The sequence below is a fragment of the Melampsora larici-populina genome, assembly GCF_000204055.1.
Source record: "Melampsora larici-populina 98AG31 unplaced genomic scaffold MELLAscaffold_19, whole genome shotgun sequence".
Lineage (NCBI taxonomy): Eukaryota > Fungi > Basidiomycota > Pucciniomycetes > Pucciniales > Melampsoraceae > Melampsora > Melampsora laricis-populina.
In genome coordinates this window covers 623,111-642,627 of record NW_006768783.1, presented here as the reverse complement: position 1 = coordinate 642,627, position 19,517 = coordinate 623,111, and the positions used below count along the sequence as shown (strand labels likewise).

Sequence of the window (19,517 nt, the reverse complement as noted above, 5' to 3'; positions counted from 1 at the left end):
AAGGAAAAAAAAAAAAAAAAAAAAAAAAAAAAAAAAAAAGGGGGACTCAAGGCCTCCCCAGACGGCAGTGCAGCTGTCAGACTGTAAGGCTATGACGGGCTGCACAAACAGAAAGTGAGGGTAGCCATGTGTATCTGATGAATCGCTTGTAGGACCTGGTTAAAATCCATTTTCGCAGGTGGTTTACGTATTGAGCCTCCTAATGACTGCCACCATCGCCAGGCCCCAGTATCATTCTTCACACCAGGAGTACCCCAGTGCTCGCAAAGGATTGCTTGTGCAACATTCCACAGAGTATGAGAAGCGCCAAAGATTGTAATCAGATTTTGACCGGTATCGACATCGGAACCCGCTGGGAAGAGCTTCTTTCTCAAACTTTCAATCGCTTGACAAGTGGCCACATCACCATTAACCACCTGAATACGACTAGCACTTAATTCACGTGCTACACCGGTCTGTTGCAAAATACCGTCAAAAACATGACTAATTCCTTCGGCCGAGTTTTCTGAACAATCAAGCATCTTTAGCATATAAATCTCCGGATTGTATCGAGGGATTTCTTCGATCGGTGGTGGCTTTGAAGGGAGTTTGGTTGAAGGGCGTGGACCGTCGCCAATGATGTATTTATATAAACACTTTGTCAGCTGTGATTTAAGTGAAGCTTTCCAAGTGAGCTGTTCTTGAACGGTTGGCAAGAATGTCCATAACCGAACAGGTTTTTCTTGTGCTGTGTCGTGGTAAGCAAGGAATTTCTTCAAGTTACAGCTTTCAGACAATGGATCCATCGTTTGGGCTAAGTGAGGTGGGATCACATGGACATAGCCATATGTCCCTCGAAAAATCCATTGGTTTCCATCCACCCGTGCCTTTGACAAACGTCTCAGTAGGTCAATATTGTCGAAACAGATCATCGGAGGAAAGGTATGATTTTTCCTCATTACACGCTTCAGTTTGGCCTCATTAATGTCTCGTAATCTCCTCAATGCTTTTGTTGCTGTATCTCGTGAGCTACATAGGCCAATTGTGTGCAAATAAGAGTTCATACGTTCGGATACCCCCACCGCTAAGAAAGTCAATGCGTTATGCAGTTGAAGCCCGTTTTGTCGCCGATTTTTTGCAAAAGCAACCATAGCACAAGTGGTACCGGCAATCTGGGAGATTTAGTCAATCATCTGGACCATATTATCAAACAAAATCACTCAGTACTCACTAGGCGAGCACGAGTTTTTAGTTTATCTTGATGATTATGCTTTTTTGCATACAAAACGCCCTCTCGATGATTGATAATATCAAGATCATCCTCGGCGCCTTCTTCAGCTTGAGGTCCTTTGGTTTCGTCGTCAGAGTCATCGTTCCCAGTATTCTCTCCAGCTCTCAAAATCAATCCTCTGTCAGTGTTAGTCGCCGAGCCCAATAGCTTTGATTCGATTAAGGTATGTAAGAAATCCATGCTTTCCTTCACCTGTGTTGCACGTTTCACCATCTGATCTTCCTCAAAAAAATTTAGGGAAATGGCATCTGCCTTGTAGAACGAACCACCAGGATATTCACCCACAGGTAGGTTCTCGGAATCCACATAGAATTGAGCCTTCCGTACGTGTGTTCCAATTTGTCAGCATATAAATGCAGTGTTTATTAACCCAAACTGTAGTTACCTCGTCCAGGATGAATTGCCTCCAAATCATTCTGCCATTGGCACCCGAGGAATTGAGTAGGTCCTTGATATCGCGGACAATGTCCAATGTTGACTTTGATCCTTTGTTTGCCCAAAGACGACGCTTCACATTTAGCACAGGGTCGTTTGCGGACAAAAAAGCATGCACAAACTCCTTTGGATATATTCGTGGTTTGTGGTCCTCTAGAGTTTGACATATTGAGACTGTCATGCGGGTTATGTAAGGCCGAGACTGAATACTGCACTCTCTTTGCTTCATGTTTATCCAGGCTTTGGTGTTGAGATGATCAAAGTTTGTGTGGGGATGATCAAAGGTTGGGAAATGGCTAAATAAAGTTAAATGACTGCAACTTTAAAAAATTGCTTGCACACTCATTGATCACACCTGTTCAGGCATTTCTTCGGATTCTCACTGGAAACCTAATGATCAAAAATTTTCATGCAGACCATTTCTAGCTCAGCTTTGCGTGGGATGGGCGACCGAGCGGCGGCCACGCACCATGCGCAATTAGGCGCGCATTTGTGGGTACTTAATTTTATGTTAGGATGCTCAAAAGTTTTGAAACTCGAATTAGATGAAATTTTCTTGCAACGCGGGTCTGACATATTAAGTCGTAGTGAGGCCCACATTTACAAGAGCTCCTTGGAGCGACTTCACTCAAGGGAAGTGGTGCTGGAAGTGACACGTGCTTGTGTAGAAGGCTCAGCAGAGGCACTCCTGAATTTCATGCAACCTTTTACGATGTTTAAAGCCCTCACAAAGGGATTTCAAGCAAAAGTGCTCGAAATTCCTGCTGGTCTCAGGCCAAGCTCGGGGTGTATGCCCTAAGCCCCTCTTCGAGAGCGGACGTGGCCGCGTCGGAAGAGGGGCTTATGTTAAGCTTACTTGTGCTGCCAATCACCGTCTTCTTGAAGTTCAAATCCATTTCGATTATCCTTAGACTCCAGCAATAGATACATAGTACTAAGCATTGAGCGTTTATTTGATTCGTCGATGAGTGGTCAACAATAACAAGCTAGGACCGAAACCGATTTAAAGCATAATCAGACAACTTGCTTCTTTTTATCCGAACTGCGTTGTTGTCGTTTTGTTTGCATTTTATGTTGCATCTATGTTTAACACAAATCCGCATATCCAACGTCCCAAAACATAACCAAAAAACGATCACTTTGTCAGAATGCACCTCAATGCTTGGGCTAACTAGTCAAAATATATATGTTGCTTATTTATATCCCAAGGAAGAAAAGTGGCTTTGGTTTTTCAACCTTCAATCATCCTCGACGTTTATAGCGTTAGCTCACTTTGAATTCAAGAAATCTTTGGAAAATCCTCAGCTCAAACTCCAACTGTGGGTCAATAAAACTGATGAAACTTTTGGATTCTCTCATTCAACATCTCTCATTCAACATGTACTTTGAACATTGGCTTAGTGCCAATTATCCATATATTTCTCAGGAAATGATTTGTCTTTGGAAACTATGTTGCTTCGAGTTTGACAAAGTCTCTAGAAAGAATCAAAGCTACAACATATGTCTGATTATGAGAAGCGGTGAGCCCTCAACACGGGCAATGCAAAACATGCCGAGAATTTTGCTGGTTTCACCGTCACGTCAAAAAATCTAGGCTCAACCTATCAGTCCCTCTTTCTCCGTCGAGAGCTCTCTTATCTTTCCTGTAGCGATGTAAGTTCAATATTGCTTGTTAACGATTTTGTCACTGATCTGATGCTTCGTTTTCGATCCATTAGATGGTGGAGACGATCAAAAATTCGGTCGCAGTCAACTTTTCTCAAGTAACGTGAGCCGTTGATTCATTGTTTCCTATCTTTTCCGAATACAACTCGGTACATACCTCTGTGTGACATATTTAACATCAATTATAGATACTTTCCTTCCGGGTATCTGTGACGAGTTCATAACACCAAAAAATCCAATCGCAATCTCGATTCACCCTCAGTACGCACCTGCGGAATACCGGATTTTAAGTAAGATACGTTCCCGTGCCGATTTAAATAGCCTTGAAGCACTAATTCTGACGTGACTTGAAGTCAGGAAAAGTCGCAGAGTGAGTAAATCTCTGATTAAGTTTCTCTTTTTCCCCTTGACCCTTGAAAAATTCCTTCAGTTATAGTTTTTTTTTAAAGATTGAATGTCATAAAATGTCTCATTCGACTACAGAAGTACGGCATGATGGAGCAAGGAATCATGATCGCGGGATATGACGGCTTTAGTCTTTGATCGGCCGAAATCCAATTCAAAAGCTATCAGACTGAGTTCTGGGGTTGGTCGTCTGATCTTTTGCCTCATCCACATCACCCTTTACCATTTGATCCGCTCATCATGAGGATTCATGATGATTGCAATGGCTTTTCGGACAGCGTAGACGTACCTTTATCAACCAAAGACAGCAAGAGAGTGATAGGATGGGACCATTGGACACAGGTTTCTCCTCCGAGAAAGCGAGTCGCTCGAAGCTCCCGCCGTCAGCAGCACACAGAGACTGGAGTTTGTGGAAGGTTGTCCAGTGCCAATCAGAACCAGAAGAAACCAAATTGGAATCAACAACGCAAAAGAGGCCCTCGCATCGCCAAAAACAAGCAGCATCTGATCTTCAGTACTGGCTCTCAACATGGCTATCCACATGCCCCAAACTCATCTACTGGTGTGGTTCAACCTACAGAGATCAATCATCTAGACAGCTCAATCAATAAGGAGCAACATCAATACCAGACTGATTATCCAGACACCTGTTTTCATAAGGAGGAGCATCAATATAGGGTTCCATCTTCTCCCCCCGCTATGCCATACGAGCAAGACATTATTGCGTACGAGCAAGAAAATTGTAGCTTGACATCAAGAATTTTGAGTTGGCTATCGAATAGCGAGACGTCAAGTAGATTTTAATATCACGAGGGGTTTTGATGGTGTGGAAATCTTACAATGTAAGGTTGGTGGCTCTGGCTTACATGATGTTTTTCAAACCCTACATTTTCAATACTGATTACAAATTTTTGTGCTTTGAATTTGACTTTTAGATGTCGGAACTTGGTCTCCCTCTGATGTCCAACTATACTTAAATATGATAAAGATGACCTTTGTGGAGTTCTTCTCCAGCCAATCTTCATATTGCTTCATCATTTTCAATAGACTTGCATATATTAGAAGCTTTCCTTTTTGCAAATAGGCAAGGAAGATAGATATTAAAAGCTCTATATGATGTATGATAGTACATCAGTTATGTTTAGCCTTTTTGTTTGAGTTGCACTCCTAAGGCTATGATATTCAAACACAAAGTAAATATTATACGCTATCCTCTTTCCATCATGCCATACAGATTAACAACCAAAATGGTGCGACATTTTTGTTAATATGGTAGAAATCTCAAGTCCCTTCAATGGTAGAGATGTTCATATTTGTACATAAACTAATGATGATCAACTAGCAGAAATCTTTAAGCCAGTTTGTCAAATGCGCCCAAGGGAGTTCATTTTCTCATTTATGAACCAAGCTACAAAGAAACTCACCCTTCCCTTTCTTTTTACTCAAATTCTTTCCAATGAAGCAAAAGGGACGGAGTTGGAAATCAGGGTATCTGAGCTTATTTGTAGTTTGCAAGTAAAGCTGGAAGAATATACCTATGTGTGCAGCTTCCCATTATGATCAAGTGCAATCCATCTTAAAGTTTAATTTTTATCACACTCTTCAAAGCTGTCAATAATTTTTTTCAAGCCTCTGAGTCTTGTGAAGTTGAAGTCACAATGCAAACTTTTTGCAGGCCCTGCGTCATCATGACGTCGGGTTTTATGAGATTGGCTTCGTGGGCCCTGGGGTGTTTTATAGTCGGGGCCAGGGGAATTGTGATATTTGCCGAATAAATTCCCAGGTTACCTCAGCAGACCTTCTCCAATTCTTCAACTTGATCAATTCATGAGTTTCCTATTTACCATCATCCAACGACTCAATAACTCACCACAACAAATCTACAACTTGGAACATATCTCCTTCAAGTCTGATTCGAATGTGTTGAATATCTTTGAAATCTACATCAAATGATTTCCACCGCTTCAATGGCCAATGCTGAGCCCAATCGAAACAATCTAGCGATGCCAGCTGCCTTCTTGGCTCCAGAAGGACCTTATTCAGTCTTAGTAGAGCTTAACGTCCAAAGGGCTTTGACTGACTCTAATATAAATTCAATCTTACCATCTGGTTCTTCAAATAATATCATCAATTTAGGACTCAATGCAACTGCCAACGCACTTCCGGCTTCTACCAGCACATCTGGAAATCTCAATAACAATCAAAACCCTGGCACAAATCCTTCTACGAATGTGAATGGAGCTTCAGCTTCTACTTTATCTGGATCAACTCCGGTCATACCTCCCGTTTACATTCCTGCTATTCCAGGTGTACCTGCCAATGCTGATGGTATCAATCCTTCAGTTGCACCACCAGCATATCCATCTGCAATTGATACTATCGTCATCAAGTTTTCGTCTTCACAAGCACCTAATCTTTTCTTACATCCTGCTTTTCTCAGTGGAACGAAATATGGTCGATCAAGGGACCCTGCTTCAGTCGAACCTACGATTTCTGAACCTACTCTAATCGATCAAGCAGATTCAATCCACTCTTCAGATGATCCGTCATCCCTACAAAGCTCGGTTGGTAACCTGAATCCCCCAAGCACGCATATGCCTACAAATCAGCTCGGCGGAATTGTAGAAACTCATACGGCCCCACCTAGTCGTAGTACATTGTCTCCAATGAGTGCTAAGACAAGAGCGATCAACTTTGGTTCAACACTTTCCTCACTCTCAAGTAATCCGACCGGTACCCACTCCTCAAGCCCACTCAGTCCTAATAGTCTAGTTCAAATCTCACCCAGACCTCGAGCTGCATTCAAAGGCTCTAATTCGACTTTTATCAAATCTTCCGAAGGACTTCCACTCTCTCAATCCGTCCTCAAAGCACTCTATGGATCTTCCAATACAGATAACCCAGAATCCGAAGAACGTACATTCGCATTTTATACATGGAATAAAACTTTAATTTGGACTCACCTTGTAGCCGGTAGACCGATTGAGTTAGCTAAATTAGCATTTCAAAGTTTTCCAACTTGTGTTGCAATCAATCAATCAACTGCTTCAGCTGGAACACTTGATGTGATCATTGGATTTGCTAGTGGTGATTTAATTTACTTTGATCCGTTTTGTGCAAGATATACTCGTTTGAATAAAGGTGGATGTGTATCAAGTTCAAGTGTGAGTAAAGTGGTTTGGTTAACTAGAGGGTCTAATTATTTTTCTAGTAGCTTTGTTTCAAGTCATGAGGATGGTACAGTGATTAGCTGGGATAAAGATCGAGAAGACTTCAGTGGGTTTGTGATCGAACCTTGGCCTAGGTTAGAGAAATCAACTTTACCAATTGATAGTAGGGCAGAACCGATGGTAGTTAGTAAGTTACCGAACAATATTGGAATTGAGAAACGTAACAAGTTGAATCCGATCTCACATTGGCGATTATCACGGAAGGCAATAAGAGGTTATTTCAATTTCCTTCGCTCTCTTCAACTGTACCTCTTTTCAGGGGGAAAGAGTCTTTAGATCAATGTTCTTACCACATCATAGAAAATCGGGTTTATCTTCTTAGATCTTTCTTTCTCGCCTGACTCTCGGCTTTGTGCGGCAGTAAGTGAAGACGGATGTTTAAGGATCATTGATGTCAATGCTGAGAGGTATGTGACAAGATCTTTGCCTATCCCTCTGTGAACCACTCTTTATACCTACTTGTTCTTCTTGCACAAACATTTCTTGTATCCTTTCTGTTTTGTTCCAATTTTGAAATTGCATAACACTTCTCCGGCATAGATTCAGACATTCTTATTATTTGAAATGCTCTCACTTAAGATCTTGATTTAAGGCTGATGGGTGACTCTTCGATGATCGAACCTCGTCTATGTAAAAAAAGGTTGTTGGATACGTATGTAAGTTACTTTGGAGCACTCTTGTGCGTTTGTTGGTCATCAGATGGGCGATTAATCTTCGTAAGCAAAATTCTGTCTATTTAATTACATTGCTCTTTACTCTAGATTCTCGATCTGATCTTTCTGAATCAATTTTGAAAAAAAAAAACTTAAACTTGGATTCGACGCCCCCAAAACCTAGACAGGAGGACAAGATGATTTAGTGACGGTTTATTCTCCATTAGATCAAAGGATTGTAGCCAGATGTCAAGGCCATGCATCTTTTGTTACTGGAATCGCTTATGATCCATGGATGAGTGATGATCGATTGACTAGATTTGCATCAGTTTCAGATGATTGTAAATTAATCTTTGTTAGTCTTCTTTTTGATTTCCTTATACCTTTGAGTTGAAATATAGACACTAATTAAAGTTTATTTGTTGTTGTTTTTTCTCCACACAAGTGGGATTTATCAAGTGCATCATTATCTAGACCTAGATTATTACAACTACATTCGAGTAACAGTAGAAGACAATCGATGACTTCAACTGTTTCACTTTCACTACAACGTAAAAGAATCGGTCAAATCGATTTGAATTCAAATCACGAATTAGGTAGTAAATCGAATCAAGATGAAGACATTGGAATGTTTCATTTATCTCCTGGTAGGAACGAAGTGTCAATTTTACAACCTGTTATGGTAAGTGTTTTCTCCCTTTCAATTTATATATATTGGGACTCATGCCTGGGGTTTTGTTTTAGGTAAAGGAAATGAGTGTGGATCCTTTGAGTGAGATCAAGTTTATGAGAGATAGATTAGTGACTGTTTCTAGAAGTGGACAATTAAAAGTGTTTGGTAGACCTGAAAGATCATTAAGTGGGAAATTAGGAAGGTAAAGAACCAAGAAAAAAAAACGTAATAATTTTTTCATAGCTATTGTTGTTGTAGGATATAGTTGTTGTTTTTGAGAAGGAAGGAAAAATCGTCTGCGTGTGTCTGTGTGTTTTGAATAATTTTGAGAATTGGCTTGGTATACTTGTATCAAATATGTGTTTGTGAGGATTCAGGAATGGTTAGTTGGTTTGGTACGGTTTCAGAGTCTTATGATCCAAGATTCAATTTAATCCATTCACGAAGGTTTAATTTGTGAATGCTGTTGTTATCATATCTCGCAAGATAACTGCGTAAGGCTTATCAAATAATTACCCAGAATACAAAATCATTCTTTACTGGACGCCAGGGCATGAAGGAATAGCATTGAACGAGAAAGCGGACCAAGCAGCGAAAGAAAGAGCTGAAAACAAATCGAACCCGACGATGATACAGCTGTTTCGAAAACAAAACTGGTTGTCGTTTTTTTTTTTTTTTTTCATATCCGCGGTTTTGAATCTAGCAGAAAAACCGCGCAAAAGGCTGATGACAGCTGATTACGTGGCATGAGGTTCAATCCTGTTGGACCCTGTTGAATCACATTGCAAGCTTGAAGCCAGCGCCACGTTTGTCTACAACACAATTGAGCCATCCTCAACATGCCTGCTGATCGGAATTCACGGCCTTTTCAAAGTTTCAATCAATCACTCCCATATCAAAGAACCACTAATTTCAACACAGCTCAACAGTCTCGTGGTTCTTATAGCGGTCCATCCTCAAGCTTCTTCCACCCGGCTCAAGATTTGACTCAAGAAGCACCAATCCTACATGCACCGGGGCATTTTCCTTATCAACGTTTCAGCCAAACTGGCCCAATCACATTTCCAACATCACAACCATCAACCTCTATTTCTTCCTATCCACAGAGATCAAGTCGGCCATGAATTCACGTTCTTGATCTGAGAATACGAGGGGACGACCACGTTTCTCATATTCTGATGCACTGCGAACCACGGCTAGAGTTGATTCGTATAGTTTTTGCCATTGGGTGAGGGTGTCCACATGTACTGCAGATCGCAGATGGCGTTTGACGGCTGCTCGACTCATACCTTCGGACAATAAAGTAATCGCCTGCACTTTGATGTCGGCGCTGTATCGAGGCATTCTTGTTGTTTTTGTTTCGTGAGATGTGGTGAGGTGGATCTGGCAAGATGGGGGCTTGGACAAGGTGCATGCGAATAGAATTTGGATACATATTTGCTCCCGATTGGGAGAATTAGCCCAATCAGGTCAAATAAATTGACCGCGGATATGAAAAAAAAAAAGAAAAAAACAACGACAACCAGTTTTGTTTTCGAAACAGCTGTACCAATGAGCCTTGCACTTTTCAAAATCCACACTAGGCAAGTGTTCTGAAGTGTTACATATTTCAATTCATCCCAATAATAGATCAGTTGTATTACGGACCTTCACCGAGGTATATATTTCTCTTGATTCGACTTTGATTGCGTTCCTTGAAGCGATCACGCGAGTACTTACAGGAATCGATCAACTCAACAAAGTTGAACGACGGCGACGCGTCTCGCACGCTTCGAGGGCAGCGAGGAACTTACACTCAACCAAACTCCCTCGTTGCTTCTCACACGCTTCCAGCGCAATGTTAGCAAGTTAGCCGCAGGGTGGAGTTTAAGTTTGAAAAACAAGAAAGATGGTGATATAAATATGAGATCAAGTGATTCTTTCCTCGGAACGAAGAATTTCTTTACATCCAATCATTTCTTTTTCCTTACAATTCTCTTCAGATATTTACCTGCTCCAGGAAGTTTTCGAATTGAGCTTTGTCAGATATAAAACTGTAGAACATTTATAATTGTTGTGAACTTCTTTCCATTTGATTGAAGCACTTGCGGTGCCACAGGATGATCTCTCAACCTGCTATTATTAAAGGGTCTCAAATCTTTACAATCTTCAACCTAATCTTTCTTCTATCTCTTTCCTCCACCCAAAGTCAAAACACTGGTGGTGATGTTCCTTTAGCTGGTAAACGATTTCCTTGGCCTAACCTTCCTTACCAAGCTGATACTGGAAGCGGAGTGAGAGGGACTCAATATGGTACGTCGTCATCTTGTTTTAATATTACTATTGTTACTCGCATGCAATAAGTCAACTGAATCCACTCTCGTCTTCTTCTTAACTGGAATCTATAGGTTACAATATTTGTAATGCTACTACTCAAACTCCAGACTCTAGATGCCAAACAGCTTGGTTAGACTCCATCGATGATAAGTCTTCTTACTCAATTCCCGAACTCCATTCAGGTGGCTCAATACTGACGTCAGAAGCCGAACATTCTTCTTCACCCATCATGTTTCTTCGCTGGCATTTTTTCAATTTTACGGTTTTGTTTATGGGGAGCTCAAGCTCCAAATTCAGTTGTAGGAGATATCGAAGGTGAAACGGTGGCTTATTGTACCAAGAAGAAATATGGAGCCCGTATGATTCCAGCCGGTGCGATCCAAGGGATCCAATTGTAAGTTCTCTATCAATAACAAGAATGGCGGGTTTCAAGATACCGATACTTACTTTTTCAAATTCCTTCGTGTAGAACCAGAACCCCAGGATATATTCAAATAGTAGGACAAATCGATCAAACAGCATTGAATATTAAGCCGGATGATGCAGGAGGAGAATTAGATCCACATGGTGCAGATCTCAGAGGAAATCCGTTAGGAGGTTTAGTTTATTCAACAGCTTTCGGAAAGAATGGTCAGAGTAGTAAACCGATACAAGTGATCGAATGGTCGAGTTTTATTGGATCAAATATATTTTGTTTCAAAGCTTGTGATCCAGCCGGACCTGACGCAGCTAGATTATGTGAACGTAAGGAACTTTTTTGAATTCGTATGAGATCATGAGTGGTTGAACATAAAGATTGATAATTGAACTTTTCAACCCGAACTTCAGATATCTATGATCGAGTCGGTTGTGAATATAATATGCCAGCAAACTATACGGCAATCGCAGGTACCTTTCAAGCCTGCAGAGGTGAAAATCAACTACCAGTAGGAGTTTACATAGAAAATGGAGTACAAAAAGTTTGGCCTCAACCACCTGAATCTGCTGGAATAATTAAGTGAGTAGAGTTCTTGATGAAACTGAATAGATTTGATGATATATAAACTGATTTATTTCATTAGACTTAGTGATATTCCATATAAACCTTTAATCCCTACTATAACAGATTGTCAATCTTACGATCCAGCTACATTATTCAACGAATTACCTGTGGCTCCCGCAACACCAAAACCATCAGCTATATCCACACCTACCCCCAATGGCGGTCAAACTGTTCCACTCACAAATAACACAGGTATCACGAATTCTCCTAGTGCTTCCAACACTTTGAATAGTACTTCTTCTTCGAATGGTGAAGCAACTGATAGACAAGTCGCAAGTGCAAAATCAGATGGTGCAGCTTTAGTTTTCTCAAATACCATTACCCTGAGTTTATTTCTCGCCAATTTCATTGTAATTGGTTTCTCACTTGTACCTTAATTGATGATCGCTTGCTTGATTTCATACTGGGATAGTCTTCGATTATTTTCACTCTTAAAATAATTATTCTTGATAAAACTTCCTTCTTGATCAGAATTAGGACTTGGACTTATGATTGTGATACCCTGCCTCTTTGAATCTTGTTAAAATTCATAATGTTTTTCTGGTAACCTGTTAACGATCTTTCAATTTGACTAATCATTATTGCATTCATCAGTGTTCCACATCCAAGTAGAAGACATTGTGTTTCTGAAATCAATCATCATCATTACAACATGCACCGTCTTCACGCGTCATTCTAGATCTGATGTATATTTGACAGGAAATTCCAAGCAAATATCAGTATCCAATGACCCATCAAATCTCTAGTAAGAAAAAGTTTAGAAAAACTAAACAGCTATCAAATCTCAAAGAAACAAAATATGTAAAACTCGGAAAAAAAATGAAATGTATTCTCAATCATAGCCTCATGATGATTTTAATCAATTTCAATCAAAGGTTGTTCTCTCCACTTTTTTGAAAGAAAGAAAAATCAATCGATCGAAAAAACATGGAAAAAAAGAATAAAAATTATTTTAGGATCTTTGTATCAATCAATACCCTCATAGGTAAACGAAAAATAGCAATTCTTCATTTCTTTCTCTTTATCTCTTTTTCCTTTTTCTTTGGTCAATATTTTCTTGTTTAATCTTTTCAAATTTTCAAAGAAAACAAGATCCTTGCAAACAAACTAAAAAAAGTTGTTGAGTTTCTTGTGTCCCAGAAAATCGAACATAAAAATTGATCGCAGAAGAGGAATGAAGAGAAATAAGAGGGATGATAAGAAATGTCGAAAAACTTTTTTTGTGAGAGAGGTATGACTTTCTTTATAAATCCAAAGAGATCAAGAGATAAAATATGATAGTCGAGTGAATCAATGCCGACTTTTGCCTTTGCTTTCATCCAATATAAGTTTGGATCATGATGTTCATCTGGGTTCTTTATTTTTGATCCTTGAACAATATAGATAAAACTGGAAATTGAATCTAATGAGACAAAACATGAAGTGTATAAGCACTAACCTGTTCTTTCAACCTTCCAAGACCTGGCGTCACGGTTCAACCAGTTCTGACCTTCGTGCGGCTACACCATCTTTTGTACATTCAATTTACATATGAGCCAATGTTTGATCAAGTGGCACTGAAGATCAAAAGAATAGTGGCCAGTTCTAAATCGGCTTCCTGCCGAAGATTGGGGAGATCGTTTCTACAAGCTGAACGCGAATTGTAGCTACAAGATTGACGAGCACAGAAGGTTGGCGCAGTTATTTTCGGATCGCGTTCGATCAAAAATCCATGGCATCTGAAGCTGTGATTTTTGAATTTCGAAGGTCCACGGGAATTAAGGGCTTCTGCACCTCGTTCGAAGTAACTTTGGTATCTAGCATCTCTAGCAAGTCGATACTCGAGGCTCGTATCAATGCGCGGAGAATCAGGTATTAACGAATCGTGAATGAGTATCGCAAAACATTCCGGTCGGGTGACATGATTTCATCGTCCGTCATTCGTCTCATGAAGATAACATGAGAATTTATCGCAGCAGGCGTAAGATCTGGATAAAATTTATCTTAATGTTCCAGACTTGAAAAGTTCGTATCGTTTTTTTTCAAGTTTTCTAGATCCGAAATCTTGATGGGTGACACTTTGCTCATCGTTGCGACCGACACATGGATGATCTGGTGGACAGACCAGGAGCCCTTATTGATAAAAGTTCCGGTTCTAGTTGGTAAAGTAGCAAGCTCGTTAAATTCGGAAGTTGAGCGTCGCGATCGGAAATAGACAGGAAATCGTAGTCCAATGAGAGTGGTGATGGTTCAGTTTTTCGAATTGAAAGTTTATGGAGGAAAAGGACTTGAGCATAAGGGCGCATCCGTGCGCGCTCTTTGTGTAATCAACCATGCAGCAGACACGTTGGGCGTGCCTTTCTGGGGCTCAAGTCAAGCTGAGCTCCGATGACAAACAATCTGCTTGGCATGAAACCTTTTTCACCAATAGATTTATGAATCATGATCAATGGAAAAATGCTCACAGTAAAGAGTCAAAAAAATAAAGAGAAAAAGCTCTGGTTTATTTCTGGGGCAACCATTTAGTAACTTACTTCAAAAGGTTTTGTTCAACATTTATCTCGACAGGAGGGTTCCAAAGTATTGTTAACTTTGAAGAATTGACTTCATGTTAAACAATTTAAATTATATGGATTACGAGAGCTTTTTAAAACATTACGGAACCAATCATCAGAAGTCAAGCTTGCTTATGATATTCTTCCCGGTCCACCACTATATTTCAATGGTCGTACCCTTTTTGCTGAGATCAATAAAGTTCTGGCCAATAACTCACGAGCAATCCGAGGAGTTAAATGCTCGATCCAGTGATCTCGTTCTTGACGCATAAATTCTAATACATACTTGGCAGCCATAATTTCATAGTTTGTTTTATATGATCTATTACCCAACCAATAACTTCTATGAACAATACTCTTGAAGCCCCCACTCTGTTTCTGATATGAGATTTGTAGCCCTCTTTTGAATTCTTCCTTCAACCATTTGTAACCATCACGAACATCTTTTTCCATGTTTGTAGGTATACCGTTAGAGGAAATTACTTCAGAGCAAATAGTTAAAATGTCTAAATAATTATCCAATACTTCATTCATAGGTAATGAATCCGAAGATGATTCAAATTCCCGTTGAATTCTATCAATTAATGCTCTGGGTGAATCCAATTGATGATTTGAATTTGGTACCAATTTCTGATCTAAATTTCCTTCAAAGTGTTTATTCCTCAATTTCTCCTTGTTTTGTTTTTCTTGAGGCCAAGCTTTCCCGTAGTATCTTTGAATGGCTAGTGTTGATTGTTGATTTTCAATATCAAATGGAATATTAGCTATATTAGGTTCAAAACGCAGTTCTTCGAGGTTGAAATCATGATGCATTTCAGAGTCGAGTGCAGAACTCGGAAGGGGTTTGAATTGTAACGTCGAGGGTTGCTGATTCGGGCGAGTTGATGAATCCGAGGTATGAAAGTCGGTATACACGGATGGCGGATATTTTTCTACTTGACCAATGTCAAATGACGTAGGACCCCGAAGGAGTTTTTTCCTGGAAGGTTGATATTCAAATTCTTCATGAGTGTTGGCTGGGCGCTTGAGTAGTCCTGATTCCAACAATGGAACTGGTGCGCGCTTTCGGGGTTCTTCATTCACAAGACTAGCAGATGTCGAATCCTGAAGCAGCGGGTTGGATGTACTCGAGGAACCTTGCAGACCACTATCAACCAACTGACGATCAGAAAAAGATTTCCATATCCAATCAATCTTGGACAGATACACTCACAAGTAGGAAAATCGCTCTGACTCATGATATGCCTCTGAATTAGGGAAAACGGGCTGCGTGATTTCAAGATGATCGAAGGAGTTTGTGAGAGTTTCCAAAGGCTGTTCGTCTGCAACAGGCAAAATATGTGAAGAAACGGAAGGTTGAGATGAAGTGTCATGTGGTTTGGGTTTGCTCAAGTGAGACAATGCTCCAACATGACTCTCCGTGGTTGCAACAGGAAGACCTATCGTGTTAGATAATTCCGATAAATCCCAAACGCCCATAGCTGATAGTAGCATAGGCCAATTAAATATCAAGACCGTCGTCTGAATTGGCTTCATGTTGACCGAAGTGATGGTCGAATTGGTTGATGCCTGATCCGCAGTGCCGTTCAGTGTTGGTCAGATTTTCAAGAGCGTGGGAGCCACCGCGAGGTAAAGTGGAAATCACGGAAACGGTGGAAACCGCGAAAAACACGATGTCCAGCCCATGTGGTAAGCAACTTTGTTTCAGGAAGCCAAAGCAGACATGAAATTTGAAGTGTAAGAAGATAAAACTTTGAAGGGACTAAAATAGCAAAGAACCGAAGATAGTGTAGACGGCAATGCAAGCATCAGACGCTCTAAAAGTCTAGCGTCAGTGGATGAAACGAAACAAAGATAAAATTTGAGGTATAAAGTCAATCTTTTTCAGCCCTGTTAACGTTCCCCTCGTTCGTGTGTTCAGCAATTTCCTCAAGCTTAACTAAGCTTAAGTTTCCTCCAAGCCAGCTGTGACCTTCAAGCTTTCCTCATGTCTCAACAAGCAAGCCATCAACATGCTCTCAAGATGGCTTTGGGTCAGGCTTTTGATGACCTCACTCACGTCCTGTGCACGGTTCCTTGTTTCTGAGAGGTTTTTGGCAACGCTGAGACAGCAGCGCAACTCTGCGCTACCAAGGCTGTAACGCGTAGGGTAGCTTTATCCGTTATCGGAAATATCCCCGGACGCCTAGCGTAACTCCCAGAGGTACGCTATCACCCGTAACGTAACTTTTTGGTACTCAGGAAGCTATCGCGAACTGATAGCTTAGCTATTCCAGTTACGTTAACGCTAGTTAACGCGCTAACTTGGCTAAAGCAGACATAAAATGGAGGAAAAGTACTATTATAGATTAGATTACCTCATGTATTTAGATAATATCAAGAAACAAATTTGTTCACCAAACGATACAGCAATGAAAGAAAGAAATAAAAATTAGAAAATTAAACCTTTTGTCTCATGAAGTCTTCAACTCTGATATTCTCAACGACCTTGCTGAACTCATCACCAAGAGGTACCATCTCAACCAGCCACATGTGGGTTGAGACAGACCGTTCAATGGTTATTGGAGAAAGCCCTCCTCTATTTGAGGAACATATATCGGCGGCCGCCGAGAATGTGTGCTCTGGCCCAGCCGATGAGCCAGAGGATGCAAGGTAATCATGAGCCATCAGAGCTATGATTGGGAAACGAGCATGGTTGACCTGAAATAGAAATGAGATTCAAATTCAGAGAACAGCTTCTTCAAGCGAAATGAAGACCACGAAGTAAAGTACTTACCGACCACCATCGAAGAGCTTCGTTTGGGTTTCCCAAATCGTATTCTGGCTCTTTCATTCGAAGAACGGATCGAAAGTAGTCCTTCACTTGTGAGTCATCGCCCAAATCCTCCATTGATTCCTCATCGTCGCTATACAGATTGAAAATACCCGAAGACGAGGCATTCGAGGTGTTACCTGATTGGCCTGATTTGACATTACTTGGTTTCTTTTGTGTTGATCGCAACTGATAGTCCTTGAATAACCGGTTGAAAGTTAATTCAGTTTGAATGTATGTTGATGATGTCTTTTCAAAGAACCTCTCAAAGAACTTGAGTCGAAAAGCTGGGTGGAGTATTGTAGCCATCACTGAAGTTTTGCATGCGAGGGCTTCATTTAAGTAACCTTGCAGTTTGGATATCATAGCCGCGATCATGGGATAAAGGGCGTCAGTTGTTGATAATTTCTTCTCTCGCTCTTGTAATCGTCGTTGGAGCTCGACATATTTGGGAATCATCATGGCCCCGGTGGGCATGTTCCCTTCCATCTGTTTAGTGATGGTCAAAAATGGCTAAAGATAATATGTCAATATTATCGTAAGCTTATGAAATTGTTGATAAGCTCAAACTGACCTCCAACTCCGAGTTAAGCTCCTCGATCGAAGCCCATTCCGAGGGACTGATTGACAACTCGTGGAAATAGCCGTGTGGCTTTCCATTTTTGCGTGGTCGTCGAGTCTTCAAATGCACACGAGCAAGGTCCTCCTTCAAGATCTGATCAATGATCTTGAAATAACAAACGAAATAAGTGAAAGTGAAATATTGGGCAGTTAAAAGAGAAAATTCAATGACTCACTTCTCGAGCCAGCCACGCTTTGTGTCGGCTGATGTACTTTATATTCCATCTAATACCATACCCAGCAATCAGTGAGCCTATTGATAACCCACGCGCTTTCATAATTCGAGTGTATTCATTTCGCCAAGAGGATGACCGAGTAATCCTGCGAATTACAAAGTCGAGCTGGATTGGACATATCAGAAGATGGTCCAATCAAAAGCACATGAGAAAATTGGTCTTTTACCTTTTCCAATATGTAATGAAGCTTGTTAGCCTCTCTACGGTGAGTAGGTGCCACAGTGTCGTCCAAAATGAGCAGGGGAATGGTTTCATCGTCTTTGTCCGCCGCGTCCCAATCGGCCTCGTTGTCAATTTCAGGCTCAGCTACACTTGCCCCCAATCGGTCAAACTCCATAGTATCTTCATCCAGTTCCTGAACGTCATGTTTGACGTCGGAGGGAACGTCTTCAGCATCCGGCGCAGTTGAAACATCGGGCACCTCTGATATCGGTCCCAATCCATCATCAGGATGGCTTGGCTCGTCCTCTTCGATTAGAGTGGTCGACACCGTAGGGAAACGACCTCGAAAGGCTGTCTTAATCTTGCGAGGAGGTGGTGTTTTGAGACCTAACGCGCCAAGTCCTGCTCCAACCACAAGCGCAAGCTTGTGGCAGAAGCAGAACGCGTGCATCGTGTCTGGATTCCAAGTGTATTCCGAGTCAAGACCACAATGGTCCATGAATTGACGGTGCATTTCATGCGCCATTGTCTTGTTATTCGATCCTGAGTCTGTGGTCTGGCTAAGCAAGTAATCACAAGAGCAATGTCAGCACCACAGTCGAAGAGAAATAACATTAGAATTACTTATCTTGCCAGCGAGGTCATGCTTGATTAACACGTTGGCCAAAGGTTCGGCCAACCATATTCCGTGATGTTCCCAAGCGACGACTTTGAGAGTCAAGTGTCGTGTAACATATTTCCAAGTAGGATCGATGTAATTGACTGTTGCCGAAATAAAACCGTGTCGATTTCCTTTGGAAGTCCAGACATCGTGTTGCATACAAAATTTAGACTCTAAGTTCTGTGAAATATAAAAATATCCAAACAAATTAGCCAAATTTACAAGAAGAATGTCAAAAAGAAAACAAGGTTAATATAAAATTCGCACCTTCAGCTCGTTTATGACTTGTGTCTTCAGAGACATGTTGAGTCGTTTAGCCTCTTGCGCGGCCCAATGTCGACCGTAAAGTTTTGCTTCGGGTCTCAAGTATTGGACACACGCACGAAGCCATGGATCGGCAAGCCTTAACCAAGGCAGTGATTGGCGGAGAAGCCAAGTACACATACCTTGGTTAAAGGTAAGGTTGTCAAACTTCGCACCCTTGGTTATAGTCACAAAAGAATCAATAGGACCACTCTTCTTCAGCTCGGCTTCTTCTTGAGCTCGAATATCGGCAACCGACGGAGGTACTGAAAGTCCAGCCTCACGAGCTTGGCGTCGACCAGGGCATCCAATCGAAGACCGACCAGTCTGGGTCGAACCGTCTCGATGTGCTTTTAAGTTGCCAGTGGGGTTGGTGTAACTGATTCGAACAGGGTTGTTCTTGTCCCTGGAGCACCATAAGCACGGATAAGCTAATGGTCGTTTTGACTTATCCTACCAACACAAATAATATAACTTGATTAGTTAATAATCTGGATGA

General features: G+C 41.0%; 5 protein-coding genes across 5 annotated transcripts; 3 read left to right on the top strand and 2 right to left on the bottom strand.

Moving 5' to 3' along the window:
* Positions 1 to 1,160: 1,160 nt before the first annotated feature.
* On the bottom strand, positions 1,161 to 2,281 carry MELLADRAFT_106694 (uncharacterized protein; the record flags this gene model as incomplete). The annotated part of the gene is made up of 3 exons (XM_007410171.1): positions 1,161 to 1,172; positions 1,211 to 1,588; positions 2,123 to 2,281. 3 exons carry the CDS (start codon positions 2,279 to 2,281, stop codon positions 1,161 to 1,163), a joined length of 549 nt encoding a protein of 182 aa, XP_007410233.1.
* Positions 2,282 to 3,083: 802 nt separating this feature from the next.
* MELLADRAFT_106693 (uncharacterized protein) lies at positions 3,084 to 4,579 on the top strand (the record flags this gene model as incomplete). Its single annotated transcript, XM_007410270.1, has 4 exons — positions 3,084 to 3,225; positions 3,424 to 3,473; positions 3,724 to 3,740; positions 4,054 to 4,579. 4 exons carry the CDS (start codon positions 3,084 to 3,086, stop codon positions 4,577 to 4,579), a joined length of 735 nt encoding a protein of 244 aa, XP_007410332.1.
* A 1,145-nt stretch (positions 4,580 to 5,724) lies between these two features.
* On the top strand, positions 5,725 to 8,537 carry MELLADRAFT_123435 (catabolite repressor protein; the record flags this gene model as incomplete). Its single annotated transcript, XM_007410271.1, has 6 exons — positions 5,725 to 7,219; positions 7,328 to 7,412; positions 7,598 to 7,721; positions 7,843 to 8,013; positions 8,104 to 8,340; positions 8,403 to 8,537. 6 exons carry the CDS (start codon positions 5,725 to 5,727, stop codon positions 8,535 to 8,537), a joined length of 2,247 nt encoding a protein of 748 aa, XP_007410333.1.
* Positions 8,538 to 10,305: 1,768 nt separating this feature from the next.
* MELLADRAFT_124012 (uncharacterized protein) lies at positions 10,306 to 12,295 on the top strand (the record flags this gene model as incomplete). Its single annotated transcript, XM_007410272.1, has 6 exons — positions 10,306 to 10,623; positions 10,719 to 10,793; positions 10,909 to 11,041; positions 11,117 to 11,391; positions 11,476 to 11,644; positions 11,709 to 12,295. 6 exons carry the CDS (start codon positions 10,431 to 10,433, stop codon positions 12,064 to 12,066), a joined length of 1,203 nt encoding a protein of 400 aa, XP_007410334.1.
* A 2,060-nt stretch (positions 12,296 to 14,355) lies between these two features.
* On the bottom strand, positions 14,356 to 15,759 carry MELLADRAFT_63343 (uncharacterized protein; the record flags this gene model as incomplete). The annotated part of the gene is made up of 2 exons (XM_007410170.1): positions 14,356 to 15,370; positions 15,437 to 15,759. The coding sequence occupies 2 exons, from the start codon at positions 15,757 to 15,759 to the stop codon at positions 14,356 to 14,358; spliced, it is 1,338 nt and encodes a 445-aa protein (XP_007410232.1).
* Between the last annotated feature and the right edge of the window lie 3,758 nt (positions 15,760 to 19,517).